At 41.3% G+C, this 18401-nt stretch overlaps 1 protein-coding gene across 1 annotated transcript in view; it reads right to left on the bottom strand.

The window, feature by feature from the left end:
- The window catches only part of CLCN4 (chloride voltage-gated channel 4), a 57345-nt gene extending 39106 nt beyond the window's left edge, over positions 1-18239 (bottom strand). Inside the window, exons 1-7 of the mRNA XM_061988546.1 lie at positions 18081-18239; positions 17664-17763; positions 10842-11029; positions 5227-5349; positions 3448-3654; positions 3275-3355; positions 2074-2619 (exon numbers count right to left, since the gene is read on the bottom strand). Coding sequence (XP_061844530.1) covers positions 2074-2619; positions 3275-3355; positions 3448-3654; positions 5227-5349; positions 10842-11029; positions 17664-17763; positions 18081-18224 — 1389 coding nt within the window. The 5' untranslated portion in view covers positions 18225-18239. The remainder of the gene's footprint in view (positions 1-2073; positions 2620-3274; positions 3356-3447; positions 3655-5226; positions 5350-10841; positions 11030-17663; positions 17764-18080) is intronic.
- Between the last annotated feature and the right edge of the window lie 162 nt (positions 18240-18401).

The raw sequence follows: 18401 nt of genomic DNA, 5'->3' as shown, positions 1-18401 counted from the left end.
ATGGGTTTTTGCAGTGACTGAGTTTGTGTGGCTACAAGTACATTAATAGCTTTATAAGATGTTAATGCATTTTTAAAGTAATTTTGAATTTGATAGATAAATGGTGTTTCTGAAAAATAATAATAATGTGCTTTTAAAGTCAAGATGCTCCTGGTTTTGCCTTTATTGCTTTCTCAGCAGTAAGCCAGGAGCTGCTGATGGTTCTGTCATGGGCTTGAGAATAAGCTTAACTGAAAATAACATATTGATTTCACCCTCTATGCCATGGAGTACTTTATATTTTTATAACTACCCTTTCAGGCTAATTCAGACCAGATTTTAAATTAAATGCCAAATGCAGAATAAAAATTCAGAGAAAGGAAGCTGGCTACTCAGAGGCAACTTATTTCTTCATCTCAGTTGGCTATATATTTTCCAGGAAGCTCTATGAATCATTACCTTGATCATAAATCATTAAAATAAGTATTGAAATGAGAAGAAAAAAAAATAAAATGAAAATTCACTTTGCCTTGGCTAAGTGCATTTCCTCTTAAACGTCAAATGCACTTGCAAGTGGAAAGAACTTTCCTGGTGGAGAAGACAACTCAGATCTGTGGTGAGGATTTGCATGGAGTTTTTGTTGCTTTTAGATAGTAGAGGCTATTACATCTTCTTAATTCTGAAAACACACCATAAACTTCCTAGAGAATTAAACTAACAACCTCAGTATGGCCCAGAGGCATTACATCTAATAACAGTAAGGGTTCTCTCCCCCACCATACAGTGCTCATATAGCTAGCTGGATTAAGTCTTCTTGATTTGATGAGTAAAGCTATTTTGTCTGTTTTTTTCACGGAATAGTTTAAACTTCCAACAACTTTTAAATATATAAAGACGCACATAACAAATAAATAACCAAACTCAGAAATTTTTAAAACAAATCAACAAATATAACAACCAGCTGCCAGCCATACATCAGTTTCTGCAGTAAAGGGCATCTCATTCCAATTCCTCCTCCAGAAATATTACACCTGCAAAATCTAAGTGTTCTTAAACTCCCACTTGTTCTGCCTGATCGGGAAATCAGCAGGACTCAGTCACTGGTCCTGCATGAGCTTCTACCATTCAGTAGTTCTTGTCATCAGCTGGAGAAAATACAGAAGAAATGCAAAGCTCCAACAACCTCCTACTATATTTGGGGTAAAAGGCCTTCTAAAAGATGGATCCTCAGTTCAAGTACAGTGTTTAAGAGAAATATGAGATGCTTTAACTTTGAGTGTGGCATAAAATATAGCGTATAACTCAGAAAAACTTCCCATCCTCTGCTGCAATCGGATCCAGAACTAAACGCTCAGATAATGGGAGCTGTAGACAGACAGATATGTGTTTTATGTGGGCCCTAGCGATCAGATGTATAAAACTCACCACAAACAGCTTTGTGTATATTGAAAGCTTGGGTGAATTGTTCTTGGACCTTTCATCACCTATTTATGAGGAGGAGGAGTGGAAGGAAAAAGTTGCAAATCCAGAATAATCAAATCATACATCCATCATTCCTCCCACTCATTCCTTCTTTTTTCCAAACTATAGTACTTAAAAATATTTTAAAATAGAACTTTTCAGCTACTTTTATATTTTTGTGAGATATTAAATGTGTAAATCAGTAAATTTAAAGCTATAACTTCCCTGAGCATGGCTACCTTGAGCCGCATTAAGACATTCATCCAACAAGATAAATAACAATGCAAATAGTCCATGTCAATGAGAGAGCTGAAAGCCAGCTGCAGTGGGAATTGTCTCAAATGTGCTTATTGGCAACAGTGGATTTAAATTCCCACCCAGATTTCTTTCTCACTTAACAAAACTGCAGATGGTTTCCACCACAGAAGGCAGAAAAGCAGAGTTCATCTCTCTGCTGCAGCAGGGGCCCACAGAGCAAGGTGCTGGCAGGCGAGGTGAACCAGCAGGCATCAAAACGACACCTGCGTGGCTGGGTGCTTGTCAGAGGCAGACAAGCCCTGCCAGACAGAGCACTAATGGCAACCCATCTGCGCCTCGTGCTTGCTACAGCTTCTGCGCCTGCCCCCCATTTACCTTCATGCCGAAAGTGAATATCGTGATGACAATTTTAAACACCAAAGCCAAGGCGAGCTGCCACATGGCAGTGTAGACTCCGGGGCCAGCAGGTCTGTCCGGAATGTCATCCACTGGCCGGGTCATGTTTGGGTCATTGATATAATCACAGAGCTGCGAGGACTCCAGGGCACCACAGTCATTGAAGAGCTCCGAGATCAGCTCACTAGTGCTCCTCCGGGTGTAGGGGTTGGGGTAGGCGATGATGGCGGTGATAGCCGTTATCACTATGACCTCCAGGACTGGGTACTTCCCAAGCCTGGTGGTTTTCCGCCTCCTGCACCAGGCGATGTTGCATCGTATGAAGAGAGTTCCCCAGAGGCCACCAAAGACACCAAGCAGGATGAAGGGGAAGAGCTCGGCCATGTACCACGGTGTGTGGTACTCTACGTAAAACAGGACCAGCCGGCTGTTTCCAAAAGGATTGATGGACCTCAATGTGAAGGCAGCCACAAGAGCAGCAAAAAATGACCTCCAGAGGGTTTTCAGAGGAAAGTAGTAGCTGACCTAAAACCAAGCAGAAACGGTAAATGCTTCACTGTGATAGAGCATATTTGCTTTAATTACCGTCACCACATATTTCCATCTGTGACTCTACATATGGTCATAGACTCATTCTGGTTGGAAAAGACCTTTAAGATCTAGTCCAACCGCTAACTTAACACTGCCTGCCCTACTGCTAAAGCATGCCCCTCAGCATGTCATCTACACCTAACTATACTGGGAGAATTAGTCCTTACCACAGCCAAAGGATATTCACAAAGATATTAGAAAAAAGGCACCAGAAAAGGCATTTTCAGATTTCAGGGAGAAGTAACCAGCTAAAAATCACTACATCTAAATCCAAAATTGCTGGCTGGAGATGATAAGATGGATGCTCAACAGCTCAGCCCATGTGTCAGCAAGCTGAAAGCTGAAGAAACCTCAGCACAGGGATACATTTCTAGCTTGGATCATTACATTTGTTTCCAGAAAGCCAGTGCCCTTTTCCTACCCAAATCAGGCTACCAGACTTGGTTATTTCATATTACTAGAAATGAAAGACTATTTTTGTTTTAGAAGAAAAATAAGCATACATATACTTGAAAAACAAAGAGGAGTCTTAGAAAAAGGTATCAAATGAAAACCTGTTTATTGAAGCAAGTGAACTGCCAGGCCTCACCTCTTCCAGACTAAAAAGCACACCTCCAATTGGAGCCCCAAAGGCAACAGAAACTCCTGCGGCGGCTGCAGCCGACAACACCTGCAAAGCAAATATTTACGTACAAGGCATGAGTCCTTTGAAACACCGAGTATCCAGACAGGGAAATTAGAGATTATGTGAGCCAACCTCACCTCTCTTCTCTTTCCTTCATTCTTGCTGTACTTTGAGAAAAGGCTGCTGAAGAAGTTTCCACAGCAACAGGCCACATGGACTAACGGCCCCTCTTTCCCAAGGCTGAGGCCTGAAGATACCACCAGAACCAAGGTGACTGTTTTGATTAAAAGTGTCCACTTTCCCAGGTAGCCCCTAATAATGAACCCACTCAAGATGGTTTTTATCTGGAAAGCAGGAAGAAAACGAGTTGAAGAAACCTTTTCTACTCTGATCTTGCAAATGGAGTTAAAACTCCAATGGAGTTTAAAAAATTGCAGACTGCTTGAAAAGAGATGGCGAAGGAGGGAAGGAAAATGTAGGTAGGGCAACTTTCCCACAGCGATATCTGAGCAGGGGTTAAGCAGACCACATTTTTACTGCTCTTATGGGTGGTCCCCTGCATTGGTAAGGAGTCTCACAGAGATCAATAGAAACACAAAGCTCTTACATATCTCCTTGGCTTACAGGATCAGAGTTAAACTATGCCAAAATTTAACAAAGCAGAAAAAAAACCAAATAAACAATCACAGACTTTCCTAGCTAAAACAAGAAGGAATAGAAAAAAAGAAAAAGCTCTAAATATTTGGATGGGCCATACTATAAAAGCATGCAAGTGTTATAAAATGAGGAAGTCCAAAAGATCTTATTTTTATACATTTCTTCCTAATTTTGCATGTGACTGGCAAGAACAGAGTACAATGCACATGGATGACACACAGGTTGCAGGGTAGGATTTGGGTTTGGACTCCAGCCCTGAAACGCTGGAGCTGAGAATCGCCTCACATGATTTACCACTCAGAAACTAGATTTACAGTTAACTATGAAAACTTTTTTAAAACCCTTCCAGAAATATCAAATACGTAACAAACACACACATGTGACTACTCTGAAAAGTGGAAATTGTCTAAATATTCCAAATTATTTGTGGTGGAGTTTTTTTCCTGATTGGCTATGAACTATTTGGATGCTTCTCCCAGAGATTAAGCAAAAACGTATTCCAAGATTTCTAAAACTTGGGTTGTTAATTCCATCTGCCAGATTCCTAAGTAATGATACCAGTGGTTCTACAGCACTTTAAAAAAAAAAAGACTGCCATGATTTGAAAAAAAAATAAAAATCAGTAGTTGTGCTGTTTGAATTACAGAGTTCCTCATCTTAACAACTTAAATATGAACTCGGACTCAGTATGTAACGTATCAAAACAAAAGTAGAGGTTTTGCCTGCCATAAGGCTGTCATATCAGCATGACATAGTATACAATAACACAATTTGCAGAAGATGGACCAGTTAGACATCCCAAATGACGGACATGTCGCATCTTCAGTAGCTTTGCAGTCCTCTCACTTTATTTTATTTTGCTTTTATTTAAAGCATAGTCTAGAAAATGACTGGTTTTGTAACTGGCTCAAGCAATTTCATCCAAGGAAAATTATATATCATCTAGTCAGTGTGTGCCTGAGCCACAAAAAGTTGGAGTCCATAAAGGGATGACTGGGAGACATTGATTTTTAATTCTAGCTCTGGCAATGAAGTATGTACATTAATCTGTCCCAGTGGCATTTGAATATTTTCTACTATTAGCAATTTTGATGGGTACCATAAAGACATGTTAGACAAAGGAATGAAGGCAGATGAGATGGAAGATGATATTCTTCCTATACTTTCCACAGTACAGTTCTGGAATGGGAAAAGGTAGCAAATTATCTTTCCTTTGTTTGGTTTGGTTTTTGGATATTCATCCACAAAGAGAAACTCACCTCTGGGATTCCAGAGCCACAGGCATAGGGAGCAAACACTCTGACCAGGGAGACTGCCAGGAAAGCAAAGCACAGAGCCCACAGAATGTATAGAAAATAGTTTAGAATGTAAGCACTTGCACCCTAGAAAAATAACAATAACAAACATCGTTAGACAAATGCAGGTTAGTAAATGTCACACTTCCACTAGGGATTGTGATAGAATTGAGGGATTGTGATAGATCGAGCCTGGACTTTTCATTTACGTGCTAGCTGCTGCTTCTCTTCAGGAAGGACAAATGGCTTTATATATCCCAACAATTTTATTACTCATGGAAGGAAGCAGCATACCAATATATATCTATCCCAGTCCACACAGTGTGTTTGCAAGGGATCCAAACACCTTAAACAGAGCATCTTTCAAGAGGTAAAAGATCAGGTCTACCACAAAAAGTTCCAAAACATCAAACAAATCTTCCATCAGGGCAAAGGTAATTGGTGATAAAAAAAGCACTTAAGGACAGAACCTGCTCTTTCATCCCATGGTGGGTGACAGGGGATGAGACCCCTGATACATCTTTTTTCCCGAGGGCTAATATTTGAAGGTCAGCTCTCCCCACAGAAGCTGATGTTCTCAAACAACATCCCTCTCCATATCAGTAGCCAGTTCACCTCACCAACAGGAATGGTAAAACCATAAAGAAGTCCTCTCCTTCTATATGACGCTATCTATAGTAGGGCTGAAAATCATTTGAAAATCCAATGGCTTGTCTGATCCCCCTCAGACACATTTCAATTCTTTTTGCCCTGATATTTTAAAAGTGTTCTGGTCAATAGTAAAACCTATCTTCAAGCTTAACAGCTTTACTGAGAGAATGGAAATGTTGATGATCATTAGCAACAGTTTCCTGTGCAGTGCCATAGTGAAAGCATTGTCATAGAATCATTGTCAGTAGAGATCTTAGGATTTCATAGAATTATTTCATTCAGAAAAGACCTTCAAGATCATCAAGTCCAACCACAAATCTAACACTGCCTTCAAGCTCTCTACCTGTCTCCAATGGTCAGGTCAAAACTGTTGTTGAAATCTGCCTTGGAATACCCCTCCACCTTCACAGGCACAATTTTTTACATTACATTTACATTTCAAAAACTCCACCTACACAGACAAAAGGGAATCTAGTTAGAGGTATCAGATTGATACAAGGAGTTTGAGCCTTCAAACAATCTCCTCTAGCAACACTATGCTACAGAATAGCAACCAAGATGAACCTGAGTGCATGAACTGGTATGAATCCTTCACCTCTAAGTGAACTCTTCCTACCATATGCAAACCCAGCTGCTCAAGAAGAATACTGGGGCCTCCCCTTTTTCTCTGCAGGACAGCAGCTTGGATATCAACATTAAGATAAATCAAGTAGGGAAACAGGCATTAATTAGCTGCATTGTGTCTTCAGTTAACAGAGTTGTCCAAGCTCGGTTCCCAGACATTAAAAAAAACTAGATCTGAGAAGTGCCCTGTTTGGAAGACAACTTTTAGCAGCATGGATGCTTGCTAGCTTCATTTTTCCATGAAGACAGTACGGAAACCACTGCCCTCATCCTTATAAACATATTTTGAAGAAAGGCAATTTGTTAAGGTCCTCTTGTGCCTGGTGAAGTTGGCAGCTGGCTCTGCTGATAATAGTAGAAAAGCAAAATGATGCCACCCCCCAATGCCCTGAGACTAAGCAGTCATGGATCCCACAGTGATGATGATTGACATCTGTCTGTAGTAATCATGGATTTTTGTTGCTACAGCTGAAGACAGTCTCGTGAATGTCTTCTCCTAGTGCTTTCAATTACAAACAGCTATGACAATATTTACTCTCCCTCTAGAGAAAACTCTGGATATGTTGCCTTAGGGCAAAATTCTCTCCTGTTGGTGTGAACCTGGAATAACTCCAAAGACCACCAATACCCTTACAATTTGGCCCTACAGTGTTGAGCAGAAGATGTAGTTTTGCTTCTAAATTCACTGGAGTCAAATTAACTTTGTTTCTCTTTACATCTTCCTTTTTCACATCTCAGAAGTCATATGAAAACTATGTCAGCTCGTTACTGCAATCACACATACACCTACAGCAGTGTGGCAGGATCCCACAAGAGTCTATATGGCCAGGTCACTCATCTCTTGGGACAGCTGTCGTCCTTACATTTTCCAGATATTTGGCATTCTGCAGTTCCAATTGCAGCAGTTTCTAATGATTGATGATAAGAAAACCTTTAGGAGGTGAAGTAGTAGTAACTCAGTATAGCAAATGGCTCATTTCTCATACGTTATGTGCCATTACTAAGGTACTGAATCAGTAAAAGCATGTACACTGGAATCAGAGACTGAAAATGCTCATCAGCAGAGATGGTCCTGCTAAGACCTTTTCAAACTAGTGGCTCAAAGGCCTCACCCTGGAATTAACAGTAATGAAGCAAGTAGCAGAACTAAGCACAATGTTGTATTTTACTTTGCAAGACCAAGCAGTATTTCTGATCTGGTGTCAGTTCAGTTTAGTTACAAATGGAACACAACTGAAAACAACCCTCACATATGCAGAATACTGAAGTAAACCACATCCCTCAAGACACCATCCATTGTTGGCCAATGCTTGTTTTCTCCAGAGACCCAAAGCTCTATGATCTCACAGCTTGCAGACTTCCTCCTGTGGGAGTTGTATCTTGTCAAGACCCTCAAGACTGACAGATTCAAGGCTGCCAAAATTGGGAAGTGAGTTCCAGGTATAGAGAGAGTCTCATTGTCTTGCAGGTCTCAGCTTCATAACAGGAGATCCAGAAACCCTGGGATGGAAATCCAGCCCATTGCTGGATCCAGTGTCATGAGCCAGGGAAGATAAGGGGTCCTTTCCTCTACACCTCAGATAGGTTTAAGGCACCAGATATGTGGTCCTCAGGTCCAGTAAGGCTGAAATTGGGACCAAGCTGGATCTGCAGGAGGAGGAAGTTCGGAGTCACCAGATACTGGCTAAAGATCTAGCTGAAGTGATCGGCATCTGATGTGCCATGTATGGTCTTTCACACATTCAGTCCTCCAGTGAATTTCAGGTTTTGAAACTCTTTTGCATAAAAAAACCCCCATCTTTACCTGTTCTTTGGAACCAATTCAGGACCTGAGGGATGAAGGATACAACTGGCCTAAGAAACAGCGATTAAGGAAGAAAATATAGCCTGATATGTGTCTGACATGCTATTATGTTTTCCATAATAATTTATATCAAGACTCTGCTTTGGGCTCATTTTATAGGAGGACAAGAATGAAAACGTTTTTCAAGAGATGCCATAGGAAATGTCACAATTCTCAGCAAGAACATATGTACAGGGTTTATCACAGCCATAAATCAGCAAAACCATAAGGAACAACTGATCTAAATCTCAGTCCTCAAAATGTCAAGTTTAGTTGGTTATGATGAGAAAGACTCACAGTCATGCATAAAAAAGAAGACATGTCTAACCAGAGTACCTTCAGGGAAACTGTTTCAAATACTTTTTGTCTAAAATGTGCTGTAAATTAGTCCTTCTGCGCACTGCTGTCAAATGCAGTGTATTTTGATTCCTCCTAGAGTCCTCTTCAGCTACAGGAAATCATGCAAAACTTGCCCATATCATAAACTGTTTGGTACAAACCAGAATTTTTACTTTCCATATTCACATTTTTGTTGGCCTTCGCCTGGAATTTCAATGTAACAGTAATAGACAGACATATTATTAACATTTATAGCATCCATCAGGCCGTAGCATCCAGAAAGCCACAGATATGAGACCCATTTGTTTCAAGAAAGAGACTAAAACTAAGCCAACGTTAACCTTTTCTTCCCCACTGCAAGAGGATACTGGAGGGTGAGTACACTGTTATAAACAAAATGAGTAAAGTTTCACAGTGCCCACCTTACTGATACCTTTCTTATCGGGCCAGTATACAGCAGTCACAATTGCTGAGTTCAAGTAGCAGGTGAAAGCAATAAATTTTCTCAAGAATATTGCCCTGTTCATATATCCCAGCCTTTCAGAGTAACAGCGTGTGAAACACATGCACAAGACTTTCAAATCCCATAACAATTGTAACATTCTCCTCTTCTTTCCCTTCCCACATTTTTTTGCTCTCTTAAATTACAACATCATCCCCAGTCCTGCAACTTCATACCAGGGTAGTATTTCTTCACTGTTACATAGGCACAACCACTCAAACCACTTGTTGATGAAGACCAGTGTGAAAGACCTCTGGCAAAGGGATGCTTGACACTGTGGACTGGCAACTGTGCAGAGAGATTTTTGCCTGTGGTTAAATGGTGGGAATATTCAGGAAGAGTGAGCATCCCGCTATTTTCACAACGGTTCGTTAGAACTATGGAAAATTGAGCTATACATTTCCACAGACACTCTCATCTGGTACTGCTTGTACCATAAACCTAAAGCAGCACTGGAAGGAGCATGAGTGGCAAACTTGTACAGCGATGAAAATGCCCTAAATCATCTTCTGTAGGACCAGACTACCTTCACGCTACGGGAAGATCTGAGACGATGTCTCCAAGTCAGTCATTTTTTTATTGCCTGGCTGGAGTTGATTTATCGTACAGAAGTACATATTTTCTTCTCCTGTTATTCACCAAACTGCATTAACAGATTTTTTTTTTTTAAGTCTCATCACATATTTAAGCCAGTTAACTTCAAACCCACATTCATCCCATATTCAATTTTTTGTCATATTCAAGTCACCTGTAGAAAGGGAGAGGGATTCAAGACAATAATTCTGACTAAAAATTAGAGTTGTGAAGGGATCAGTATTATTCAATACATTGAATAGCTTAGGTTGAAAATAACATGTCTTTTTTTGTATTGATTATTAAAATATCATCTACTGAAAAGAGTATAGAAAGGCTTCTTTTGATGTCTGCACAATGAAAGGTTTGCTTGCTTTGCTTTGAAATGATGTTCTTTATATTTAAGCTTACTACAATTTATTAAAAAAGGATAGAAAACAGTTCTTAAAATATAAGTTTCATGTCTGTCCAGATCATTTTTTCCCCTTCCTGTTCACTTCCCCTGCAAATTTTTCACTTTGGCCATCTCCCAGGGAGTTCATTATTTCCCCAGTTTTCAGCACTAGCTAAATATTTTGCTATCTGATAGAGAAACTGATTGCAAGGGTATAACAAGCCATTCTTATGCAGCTCCCACCACTACTCACAGCACCTGAATACATAAAACCCATCTGCAATCCTGAAAATCTCCTCTTAAACATATTTGCTGGGGATCATCTTTTTATGTCCCATAAAATTCTGTTTAAAAGCAAAAAATTGGACAGCAGCTCAGGTCTCCTGGTAATTATGGTATGTGTTTTGAAACACTTTTGGTGGAATACTGACAAAAAGAGAGAACGAACTCACAGTTTTCCAATTTCCATCACACATGACACTGAAACAATGGCACTTCTTCCGAGTTAAGTAGATAGTGCTTGTGGAAATGTCTTTTTCTGCAGCACGTTCAGTTCATTACTTTCAGAGAAACTCTGGAGGGAACAACAGCAAGTATGCAAAAAGGACATTCCTTGGCCTGCTGTGACCCCAACCTAATCAGGTCTCCCATACCTCAGACTGGCTTACAAGAAGTTCAGACCATTTCTGCCACTGGGGACATTTGTCCCTGTCATCGAATGTAGTTTCATTAGACGCCCAGCAGCACTGCTCGTGGCTGTACCAGAAGGCAGAGAGGCAGACACCCTCTTTCAGGTCTGTCATCCAATCCACAGCTAAATCTATCACGCCGGCTAACGTGCCTGGGAAAAGAATTGCAGAAATAGAAAACATGGCATTAAAAATATCAAGTTGCAAGGAAAATACATCTACTTATAACAACAGACCAAAAAAACCCCATGATTTGGGAAAGCAGCTGCGATGTAAGCACAAATATAGCAGAGAAATGGGGGGCAAAAATGAGTCCACAAGAAAACAGTCACACTAGCTTGTTGTCTGATCTTCAGTGCTCTTTTGTAAGCTTTTATTTGAAATATTACCACAATGACCGATTGCCAAATAGGGAAGGCATGACTGATATCAGACATACATAAGCAGGACTTCCTCTATGGTCTCTATACACATAGTAAGCTTCAGGTCAAATCGTGCTGCTTATTTCAGGAGTTGGGGAGAAGGAGATGGGTACATGTTTTCTTATAACCTTACTAATGCCAACACAGTGACCTTTTAAAAGGATGATTTCAGTGCAAAAACAATATGGGTGTCAAATTCTGACTTATGAACAGAACAGACTCAGGTACCCAATGTGTTCATTGACTAGCAATCCAAACATGAGTAATAAAACCATTCTTCAAGTCCTCTCTGTACCAAACTAACTCTTATTTCACTTTTTCCCCAGGAGGGAGCTGGGGCTCTTTAGCTTGGAGAAGAAAAGACTAAGGGGTGACCCCATTAAGGTTTACATATACATAAAGGGTGGGTGTCAGGAGGATGGAGTCAGGCTCTTCTCAGTGATGGCCAATGATAGGACAAGAGGCAATGGGTACAAGCTGGAACATAATTGGTTTCAAAGAAACACAAGAAAGAATTTCTTCACTGTGAGGGTGACAGAGCACTGGCACAGGCTGCCCAGATGGGTTGTTAAGTCTCCTTTTCTGGAGACATTCAAATGGACGAGTTCTTGTGTGACCTACTCTAAGTGGTCCTGCTCTCGCAGACGAGTGGACTAGATGATCTTTCGAGGTCCCTTCCAGCCCGTTAGAGTCTGTGAGTTACACGGACCTACAGCGGCACCTGGTGGTCGTCGGACAGAGACACAGGTGGAAAAAAGAGAAATTGCTTTTCTAGAGCATTTGCTCACCAGCAGTAACGCCCTGCCTCAGCACCAGCACCCTCAGAGCAGATATGTCTTCAGGAACACAACCCCAGCAGCCAGAACATAGACAGGCAGCCCTGTCTCCAGTCCTTGTGCCCATATATTCTGGAAAGCATCAACTGATAGAGGTTGGTCAGTGTTTTCCAAACACCTCTCATATACAATGGGAAGGAAAGGTTAATTTTATAAATAAACGTCAGTACAATTTCAGGAAACCAGTAATGGATGTGAACAGAATTTATTGGTGCATCTCAGTAGAACTAAAACACAGACAAAAAAAAAAAAAAAATCAAAACCAAAACACAAAGCTTTGGAAAATGCAAAATGCTTTGGTTTTATGTTTCCAAATCTTTTAGCTTTGTGGCTCCTGCTAAGAATCAAGGTGGGGGGTTGTTCCCCTTTCTCATCACAGCTGAGGCACATGGGTGGGATCAAGAGTCAGTTTATTTGACCTCGAACTAAATTTTCTACTTTGCTTCTCTGTGAAAAAGGAAAAAAACAAAACCACTTAAAATAACTCGGGCATGTGTAACCTGGTTTTTTATTCCATAGAACAGAAAAAAAAAAAAAAACATTGGTAGTGTTCATGAAGCCTTAAACAAAAGTATATCTTCTCATTCCCTTGAGAAGGTCATGTCCCCACAAGTGATGTGAAGAAGACAGCAGAATCTGTCGTGTGGGATAAATCTGAAGAACTATACAGATACACCAGACAAGATCACAGGAAAGAAAATTTATAAAAGGCTGCAGAAAGGAGTCATGATGCCTGTAACAACTGTTTCTTTTTATGAAGACTTTGCCTTTCTCTTGCTTATTCTTTGGAAGTTTCTATGGAAACCATGAGCCACACTCCTAGATGATGACAGATCACTGTGTTGCTAGTAACATCAGCATGTGTAGCTTACTGAGTTTTGCAGGGTATTCTAGGTTCTCCTCCAGTTTTCTGAAAGTTTCAGGAAACTGGACAAAGAATCCTCATCCTTTGGACATGAGCACCAAAAGCTGTGCCTCTTGTGTCTCTTAATGGATAACTCTGTGGTTACTAGAGTCTTCAAAGTTCACATCCCACTTTACCAGGCAAATGAGTACCAATGCTGCCTAGCAGAAGGTTCAAAGGAAGGTGGGCTTTTGAATGCTTGCCCCAATAAAGCTAATAAACAGTGAGGAATAAACATTCAGTTCTCTAATATAACACGTTTGCATGTACCCCAGTACCTCTAAGAAAATGTGCTCTACTCTGCAGCTAATCTAATCTCTTTTGCCAAATGCTTTGGGATCCACATGAGGAGGAAAATGCTACCTGTGTGACTGGAGGGCCAGCATTTGCAAGATATCAGCACAATAGTGAATGTTTCATGTGACACGTGACTAGGGTGAGAAGTTGTATATTCTGGATCTTTGCAACTTTAAGTGAAATTAATTAATAAATTTATTATTGAAATTAATTTCAGACTGTTCAGTATCACAGAAAGTCAAGCCTTTCATTTCTTGTGCTTACCATGGCTGCCTAGACTACAATAGAGTATAATTTTATCTCTCTGCTTCTCCATCAAAGGAACTTGTTTCCCCTTCTACATAACTTTTTGCCAGGAAGGAAAAATAATGAAGTATGCCAAAGACAGAAAATGCTGAATTGCACTTTAAATGTTATCCTTTTATTTCTCTCCTTTTCCTTTGATTGGTGATGGCTAATACTCATCCTTTACAACGCCTCAAAGAGAATGCTAAAACTGTGCTTTGGGAACAGAGTTGTTCTGATGCAGCTGTCCCAGAAAACAGAATCACCCAAGTGTCACAGCACTGAATTACGAAGGGGATTTTGGCCCATCCAGCTCCAGCACCAGAGCATTTTAGCTTTAGTATGACACTACCTTTTGTCACACAGCTTTAGAAAACGCAGACTCTTGCTGATCTGTAAATAGCATATACCTTCAGTTGTCTGGTAGTGATAAGAGATGGCCACTGGTCTGCAGGTAGGATGGGCATAGTAAAAACTCAGAATTCCTTAAAAATGAGTACCAAAAAATTTCGAACCTGTAACCTGAAATTTTTTGGCTCATTTTCCCCATATATTGCTTTGTATTCCTCCAGAAAGTGTACAAACTCTCCGACTGAGATGGGTCCAGATAGTGCTCAGTATCTTTTTCTAGAGCATGGTGTGAGCACTTTGCATAGAATTATACAATGGTAGAGGTTGGAAGGGACTTTCAGAGATCATCTAGTCCAAAGGTTCACCTAGATCAGGTCACATAGGAACATGTCCAGGCAGGTCTTGAAGACCTCCAAGGAAGGAGACTCCACAACCCCTCTGGGCAGCCTGTGCCACTGCTCCGTCACCCTCACAGTGAAATAGTTTTAAGTTTTAATAGTTTTAATATGTTTAAGTGGAACTTTTTGTGTTCCAGCTTCATCCCATTACCCCTTGTCCTGTTACTATCTACTATAGAAAAAAGGGATGTCCCAACCTCCTGACACTCACCCTTTAGATATTTATAAATGTCAATAAGATCATCCCTCAATCTCCCCTTCTCCAGACTAAACAGCCCCAGTTCCTGCAGCCTTTCCTCATATGAAAGATGTTCCAGTCCCCTGATCATCTTGGTGTCCCTGCGCTGGACTCTCTCCAGCACTTCCCTGTCCCTCTTATGCTGAGGAGCCCAGAACTGGACACAGGACTCCAGATGAGGCCTCACCAGGGCAGAGTAGAGAGGGAGGAGAAGAACCTCCCTTGACCTGCTGGCCACACTCTTCTTGATGCATCCGATCACCTGATCAGATTTCATCTGATCTCTACACCAAACAATGTTAATGGATGTTACTGCTCCTTTCCCCTTTCCAAAATGAGCAGACTCTGTCTCTCAAGATCTCATTTCCAGAAGATCCTTAGTGCCTTTCCAACATGAGAGTGTTCAAAAAGGGTAAGAAGGAGGAGCTGGGTAAGTACAGACCAGTCAGCCTCACCTCCATATCTAGAAAACATATTGGAACAACTTATCCTGGGTGCTGTCTCCAGGCAGTTAAAAGGACAAGAGGGACATTAGAGCAGCAAGCATGGCTTTACCAAAGGGATGTCATGTTTGACCACCCTGGTAGCCTTTTATGAAAATGTAACCATGGTGGTAGTGCGGTGGATGTGGTTTCTCTTGATTTCAGCAAAGCATTTGAAACCATCTCCCACAGCATCCTGGCAGCAAAACTGAGACTATGTGGGCTGGATGATCAGGTAGTGAGGTGGATTATTAACTGGTTGAAAGGAAGAAGGCAGAGAGTTATGATCAATGGGGCAAGGTCTAGTTGGAGGCCTCTATCTAGTGGAGTCCCTCGGGGTTGGTGCTGAGACTGGTGCTGTTGAATATATTCATTAATGATCTTGATGAGGGAACAGAGGGCACTGTCAGCAAGTTTGCTGACCATATTAATCTGGGGGGAGTGGCTGCCACATCAGAAGGTCGTGCTGCCATCAAACAAGACCTGGACAGGCTGGAGAGTTGGGCGACGAGAAAACTACTGAAATTCAACAAGGCCAAGTGTAGAGTCTTGCATCTGGGAAAGAATAACTCCACATACCACTACAGGTTGGTGAATGAACTGTTAAAGGGTAGGGTAGGGGAAAGGGACCTGAGGATCCTAGTGGACAGCAGGATGAGCATGATCCAGCAATGTGCCCTCGTGGCCAAGAAAGCCAATGACATCCTGGCATGTATTAGAAGGGATGTGGGCAGTAGGCCGAGGGAGGTTCTCCTCCCCCTCTGCCCTCATGAGACTACATCTGTGAGGGTGACAAAGTACTGGAACGGGCTGCCCAGATGTGTTGTTAAGTCTCCTTCTCTGGAGGCATTCAAAACCCACCTGGACAAGTTCCTATGTGACCTACTCTAGGTAGTCCTGCTCTGGCAGGGGAGTTGGAGTACATGATATTTCGAGGTGTCTTCCAGCCCTCAAAATTCTGTGATAAATCATCCTCTCCCTTGGGTTCAAGGCTCTGTGGGTATGCAGCTCTGAAAGCACCTGAGAGACAGATGTGTCAGACTGGTAGCAGTAATGGATTCTGCTCAGGCTAATGGACAGAGCATGCAGATAATTTTTGTTCTCTAGGTGATTCACAAGTCCTTGTCCCAGTTTAAGGACAGGCTAACTTGCTCAGCACCTTTCACAGAATCATAGAATAGTAGGGTTGAAAGGGACCTTTAGAGATCATCTAGTCCAACCCCTCTGCAGAAGCAGCTTGTCATTGAAACGCCTGCATAGGCTAACACATTTCATCTGCAGCTTATCCTGGACCTCCATTTCCAAGCTGGACATACCAGCATTACAGCTTATCATAGGTCAGCAACTCTGGCTTTCAACAGCCTTGAGGATTTCAGCATGAAGTTTCATTGCAAGTTGAATTGAAACAAACCTTCTGGCATATTTCTACTGAAATGGGAGTAAGAGAGTGTAAATCACATTCTCTGTATAAGCAAAAAGATTACTGACCAGCTTGTGGGAGGTCACTAGAGCTCTCAATGATGTGCTCTAAGTTTATATGCAAGTAGAATTCTCCATCCGAGGTGAGGCCATCCCTGGTCTTCAGGTAAGGTTTGGCAGCCTTGGTAGGACACAGTCTATCAGACTCTCATCTCATCCCACCCTCCTACAAAAGCTTTTGTGGAAACAAGCATATCTCCACAAGACAACAGTTTCCCAAAAAATGTCACTTCAGCAACTGTTTTTTTCAAGAACTTCCTTATTACTTCTGAGGCTCCTGAACTACTGTAATAACTACTGTAATAAACATATTAACTTGAGACCTGTTAAACAGGAAATTCACACCACTTGGAAACTGTGAAACTTCACATAACGCTTTTACCAGGCAGCATGATACAAGAGCACCCTGACATCACTGAAAAGGCATAAAAAATGTCAGCTGTTTCAACTTGGTAAGAGACGTGCAGCTTTCCAAACTGGAAGATGTACTAAACTGAGCAGAAGACAGGAGCAATTTGGCAAATTAATGAATTTGCCATCTGAGTTTGAGCAGGCTGTTAAATATGTAATGTCTGTCTGGCCTGGAAGCAGATCTGAAACTGAGTCTGAAACTGTATTTTCCCTTCATGCATATATAAAGAAGATAACCCAATGGACATAGTGAGTTATGAAGCTCCCCTCTGAGTGTCTACAACCAACATTTTCCTTACATCATAATATCTACTTGCAGAATTACAGTAAGTGAAGATAAGAGGGGAAAAAAATTCCTACTGATAAAATTGACTTCAGTGAATTGAGGATTAAGAAAGTCAAAGTAGCCCACCGAGTGTAAAGCGCTCAGATGTGTATTTCCAAATGCAATAGAAAAATCCCTCTGCTGGTGAATAACATTTTTTCTAGGTCAACGCTCAGGAGGAGACTTTGCAAGTGTGTATTTTTACTAAGGATTATAGCTGTATGGATGCATAGCTGTCTTTGTAGCTTGGAAGACAACAAAGTAAAAGGAGAAGCAGATGGCACTGCAGCAAACTTGAGTGCAGCAAACTGTAGTTTTAGGCATACAGTAATGCTCTCTCACACACACATACACATACCTGCCAACAGTCCTATGAGAAGCATTACAACCCATCCTGACCAGGCATCCAGCAAACTCTTGATGAACTCCCATATGGATTCCTTACTTTTGCTTGTAATCTGAAATTGAACATATAGAGAGATGTGTTGCCCGTTCAGGATGATACAGTTTTAGTGTATATATTCAACCTGCTAGACGGTGTATACAATTTCCTTACTCTCTACTCCCCATCCTTTCTTAGAGATGCTCTGATGATTAAGTTGCTGGAAGTCCTTTCATATTTACACACTCAAGACAGGTCATCTCCATATTTTTGAAAGTCCTCCTCAAGTTACACAAAGTAGGAAGCGATAGCTTCAGAAAGCTGCTTGTTTTTCCCACCACTGGATTATCTGTAACCCAGAGGCCATGGTGCATCAAAGCCAGACACCTTTACCTTTCGATGGCGGTCAGTATCACGCGATTTCTCCCTCAGCCAGTCGATGGTGTGGAAATCTTCATAAGTCCCAACGTCGGGGAAAGGCTCATCCAGAAAATCCATCAGGTTGCCAGAACCATTCATGTCTCCTGCATTGACCATATTAGGGTCTGTTTGTAGAGGAAAAACACGTATATCAATAAATAGATGCAGCTTTGCTAGAGTCTTCAGAATCAAATATACTTCCACAAAGCACAAAGTCAAGAGAGCATGGGTAAGTAGTTCTGCTGGGCACTTACTGAAATCTATGCATTGCCACTAGAAAAAAAGTATTTTGCT

Source organism: Colius striatus, chromosome 1, assembly GCF_028858725.1.
Source record: "Colius striatus isolate bColStr4 chromosome 1, bColStr4.1.hap1, whole genome shotgun sequence".
NCBI lineage: Eukaryota > Metazoa > Chordata > Aves > Coliiformes > Coliidae > Colius > Colius striatus.
This window is presented reverse-complemented; position numbering and strand designations above follow the sequence as displayed.